The following is a 5,018-nucleotide window of genomic DNA, read 5'->3' on the forward strand; positions in this document are numbered from 1 at the left end:
CAGCAGGAGCAGAGCTAGATGAACTGGTGACTGATCTAGATGAACTGGTGACCACAGCTGGTCTGGGCTGTCCCTGGTGCAGCACTCCGTATCCTAATGTGGTTGCTGCCCACGGCTGTACAAAAGCTGTTTCTGTGCAAGAGAGAAACAGTGGCTGGTTACGCTGTTTGCAAACAGAACAGCATCTCAGCAAGGACTTCTTCCTTCTATCTCTTTTAGTGAAGAGATGAAGGGGTAAATGATGGTACCTGCTCCATTGTGTTGGTATGGAGATAGATGGTTTCCGCACCATTTTCTTTTTATTGCTCACAAATGGGCTTGCTAAGGGGAGAAGAGCATCTTCGCTGCCCAAAAGTGGATGAGCAGAACTATTAGAGCCTGAGCGCAGGGCTCTGGCCGCCTTGTGCTGGTGGTAGCCCTTGTCCTCCATTTCTGTCTGTCTTCATGGCCTCTGGCTGTGGCTTGGTGATCACAGAGAAGTTAGGAGCACCCTGTAATTAAATGCAACCAAAAGTACATTTGCAAACAGGCTACAAATTGCAGAGGTAGCATCAGACCTGCTGTGTCTTAACATTTGAACAAGCGTTACCTGGGTGTTCTCTAACGGGATAGTTTTTTAGATGCATTTCAAGGCAAAGTGAATAAGCCTATGGCTACGTGTAGCTTCCTCTTGCTCCTGTGGGTCATCAGATGGCTGAAAATGCCACGCTTGTGGTTGTGTTGGTGTAACGGTGGAGTCTGGGGTGGCTTGAACATTGGAGCGAGCTTTGGGAGTTGTTTCTTGCTCTCTGGAGAGTTTCTTCTGGGGCTGGCTGCATGGAGAAGACTTCTTGGAGGTTCCCCATGTCGCTGATGCAACATCACCCAGGTTGGACACCTCTCCCCAAACCTCCGAAGGAGGCGTTAGCACCGTTTAATGAACAAAACCATAGTCAGAGCAGAGGATTCAAGCAATGGGGTGGCTCTGGCATTAACCAGCACGTGACCTCTTGTTCCCCAGGTGTGGTGGAGACGGGGCTCTTCATCGACATGGCAGAAGTTGTGTACTTCGGCATGGAGGACGGCTCGGTCAGCGTGAGGGAGAAGCAGCCTCACTGACGCCGGTGCGCCACCGGCTCTGCTTCGCCTTTGGCCACTCGGATTCAGCTGTTGTAATGGTGCCCAACCTGACGTTTTGCCTTAACGAGCAGCGGTTGTTGCAGGAGACGGATGGGAAGTGGATTGGAATCCGCTGATGTGATACTGAATGTCTTTTTTTTAAAAAACAACAAAAAAAAATTATATTCTATTTCTATATATATATATTTTTACTTTACAGGAATGTCTTCTTTTTTAAATAATCATTTAAACAAATTGCTTTAACATTTTAATTTTATTTTCTAAGAAATACTTACCAAAAAGAATATTCCTTGTTTTGTTTTGTTTCTTTTTTTTCCTTTTTTCGAACAGAACTTGAACCCTTCTGGTTGCTCATAGTGCTTAGTGATTGAGGTCAGAAATACAATCCTAATGCATCCTTCTTAACCCACCCTGGCTGGGAGGGTGATGCACACAACGGGAGCACATCCAGTCGGGACCTGCTGATGCCTTATTTGGAACCTTTTTGGTTCAGTATTTTATGCCTTTTATTTTTCTATACCACTGTTTTTTAATAGTTCAGGATGTCTAGCTGTCCTCTGTGCACATGACAATTCTCTGAGCCTAGGGTGGTCTCTACATCCCTTGTCTGGGACATTAATAAGGGCCTTTTTGGGGCCGCTGTATGGAGGAGACGTTCATCCTTTGAGCCAAATTCATTAATCCAGTACCTCTGATTAAAGTCTGTTCCTGTAGCTGGAGATGTTTGGGACTTTGTCCTTGTAAACAGAGAGCAGAACCTTGATGAAGTTTACAGAAGCATATTTGAGCAGCTTAGGGCAGCATGGCATACTGTTCAGTGGCAAATTACTTGACTTGGAATGAAGGTTAATGATCACCCCTCGCAGCTGGTTGATTTGTGGGAGGATAGAGCAGAACGCACAGGAAAACTTGAGTCTTCCTGCCTAAATTTTCCACATGTAGCAGGAGAGAGACACTCATTCAATGTCTTGTTCTCGGTGTGTAGGTGCTTTGCATGGTTCTGGTGTCAAAATGCAAGCCCTCTCTTTGTGTTATAGACACTGAAATAAAGAGCTGTTATACCAGATTTGGTGCTAATTCGGTTCTTACAGTAACTTATTTTGTGGACAGCAGGGCAGGTCGCCATCAGCCTGACTTCTGCTGTAGTTTTCCCCTGTAAGGGCCCTTCACCCAGGCCAAATTCACCCTTCTGCATTTGATTTCTTTTTCCTTAAGGTAAATACGTTATTTTAAATTAACCAGATTGTCCAATCAACACTTATTAGCTGCAGCACTTGCTTCGCCACTGCCTTAAATTTGCACGTCTAAAACTTGCAGGTCTGAATCTTTTCTATGAAAAGGAGCTATTTTTTTAACAGCTTTAAATTTTCCCCTTACCTGCACATCTATTCTGTTAATTCTGAAGCGCTTGTACTGCGCAGACGGGCTGCTAGCCAACCAGCAACTTGCTGGGAGCACTGGGCTGTCTCTTCCCGCAAACCTGATGCTGCAGAAGCCCTTGGCAAACCCCTAGTTCTTGCCGTGGGCTGTTTTCAGATGCGCCTCGCTCCTAATGTAATTCTGGATAAACAGAGAGCAATCGAGCAAAGCTTTGTGCCCAAGCACCTTCTCGCTCTGCATGCTTCTGGAAATGAGATTAGCCGGAGCGAATGCTGCTGTTGACTCTTCTCTCCCTCTCTCTCTGAAACCAAACAGCTCCTTCTCAAAAAGCCAATAAAACCATTATCGCACCATTACTTTCTGGCCCCGGACCAGATGTGATCTCATTCAGCTTTCTGCTTAGCAGGAGCTTGTTAAATCTAAGCCTGAAGGTGGCAGGTCTGATTCTTGAGCTTCTCCAGGTGCATGGGATGCAGGTAGAACTGGTGGGTGCTCTTGCTCTTGGGTTGGGGGTTGCGGGTGCAGAGTTTATTGTACTACAGAGATGGAATTAAAATCTTTAAAATGCTGGTGAAAAATTAGGTGTCAACCAGTTCTGGAGGGTTTGTGCAGATTTCTTTTGTGCAAACTTTCCTGGCTTGGATTCTCAGAGTCGGTAGGTGGATTTTTGAGTTAAGGGTCTCGCAAGAAAGGTCTTTTCCCTTGGGGGCTGTCAGGCTCCCCAACCTGTCTTGACCATCCACATCTTCGTCTGCCAGCACGCATGGGGCACATTTAGATGTGGTGGAGGGAGTCTGTCCCCTCCTGGTGTGCCTTTGGTGTGCGGTGGCTCTGCCCTGTCCCCCACACAGCCTGCCTGTGCTGATGCTCAGCTACCTAGCCACGAGCATGTGTGACAAAAATTAAGCATATGGGCAGCAGCGGTATTTCTAGTCCCTGGTCCGTGCTTTTCTAGACTATCGCCATTATGTGTTTTTTGGCAAGATAGCAGTTTATAGGTCAGCAAGCCATGGTAGACCTTCAGCTAAGGGCAGGCGCTGCAGGTACCAGGACTTGCCTGGGTAGGGGCAGTTTGGCTGTGCCACATCAGTGGGCTGCTCCCAACAGCTCTTGGGCTTGAGTTTGTGGAATTTGATCTTAACACCTTGGCTGGTTTGCACTGTGGCATTTGCTTTGGGCTTTCATTTTTCAAGGTGGTCTTCAAAAGAGCCTTGAAGAAGCCTTTAGAAACAGGGCTGCCACCTCTAACCCACCCTGCTGCCTTGCAGCTTGGGAAGAAGAGCAGGGGCGCATTTTTAGAAGATGCACCCTGCGCAGCGGGTAATGCACAACTGATTTAACATTAGCACTGAATTATGGGTTGACTTGGCCCTTGGGAAAACAAATGTAGGAACTACTGGAGAGAGTCCAGAGGAGGGCTACGATGATGAGGGGACTGGAGCATCTGTCCTACGAGGGAAGACTGAAGGAGCTAGGCTTGTTCAGCCTGAAGAAGACTGAGGGGGGATCTCATCAACACGTACATATATCTTAAGGGTGGATGTCACGAGGACGGAGCCAGACTCTTCTCAGTGGTGCCCAGGGACAAGACAAGGGGCAATGGGCACAAACTGAAGCAGAAGAGGTTCGAGTTTCAGTTGAATATGAGGAAGACCTTCTTTACCTTGAGGGTGACAGAGCACTGAGTCTCCTTCTCTGGAGATATTCAAACCATGCCTGGACGATGTCCTGTGCACCCTGCTCTGGGTGACCCTGCTTTAGCAGGGGGGCTGGACTGGGTGATCTCTGGAGGTCCCTTCCAACCCCTGCCATTCTGGGATTCTGTTTCAAGAAAGAGCAACAGCAGCATTAGAATCAGTGATCAAGAGAGGTAATGAAACACCAGTCCCATTCCAAAAAAATAAGCAATATAAATATAGTAAGAGACTGCTTCAGATTCAGTTTAATTAACCTTTTGTTAATAGGTTAAATAATTAAGCTGAACTAATTAAACTAAGTAGAAAGAAATCAAGTGTTTAGTTAATCACCTTGTTCCACGTTATAAAGCAACTCTTACTGTCTGTCAGGTTTTTACTATTGTCGCTGTAGGACGGGATTTATGAGCTGACACGTTGTTCTGAGAAATGTGGCATAGAAAGAGATCAACATAATGAAGCAGGCAGCACAGAGGACGTGTGCTCTGTGTACTAAACTGAACTATTACAGCCAAAGTGATGGGGAGAAAATAAGCGTATTATAACCAGTGATAAAAAACTCACTGAAAGGCTGAGAGAGTTGGTGTCACGGATGGAGTGAGAGGGAGGCAAAAATAATGCGGTTTATTGGTGTAAAACAGTGAGTTAACAGAGTTCAGTGGTAACTGCGACAATAGTTTGAGATTCGATGGCAAGGTACACTTGGTTATTTACTGCACAGAGGACAGGGTTAGACAAAGCTGTCAGGGAGACCCTCCCGTGGAGTCATGAGGTTCAGAAAAGATCCCCTTGCTTTCTAAACTCCCTCAGAGAGGAGTCTAGGTG

The 5,018-nt window shown here is 46.4% G+C and overlaps 1 protein-coding gene across 1 annotated transcript in view; it reads left to right on the forward strand.

The window, feature by feature from the left end:
• RPIA (ribose 5-phosphate isomerase A) overlaps positions 1-1,305 on the forward strand; it is a 16,726-nt gene extending 15,421 nt beyond the window's left edge. Inside the window, exon 10 of the mRNA XM_035895107.1 lies at positions 1,001-1,305. Within this exon, the coding sequence (XP_035751000.1) occupies positions 1,001-1,098 (98 nt within the window). The 3' untranslated portion in view covers positions 1,099-1,305. The remainder of the gene's footprint in view (positions 1-1,000) is intronic.
• Positions 1,306-5,018: the final 3,713 nt, after the last annotated feature.

The sequence above is a fragment of the Egretta garzetta genome, unplaced genomic scaffold (genome assembly GCF_000687185.1).
Source record: "Egretta garzetta isolate BGI_Z169 unplaced genomic scaffold, ASM68718v1 scaffold115, whole genome shotgun sequence".
In the NCBI taxonomy this organism is placed as follows: domain Eukaryota; kingdom Metazoa; phylum Chordata; class Aves; order Pelecaniformes; family Ardeidae; genus Egretta; species Egretta garzetta.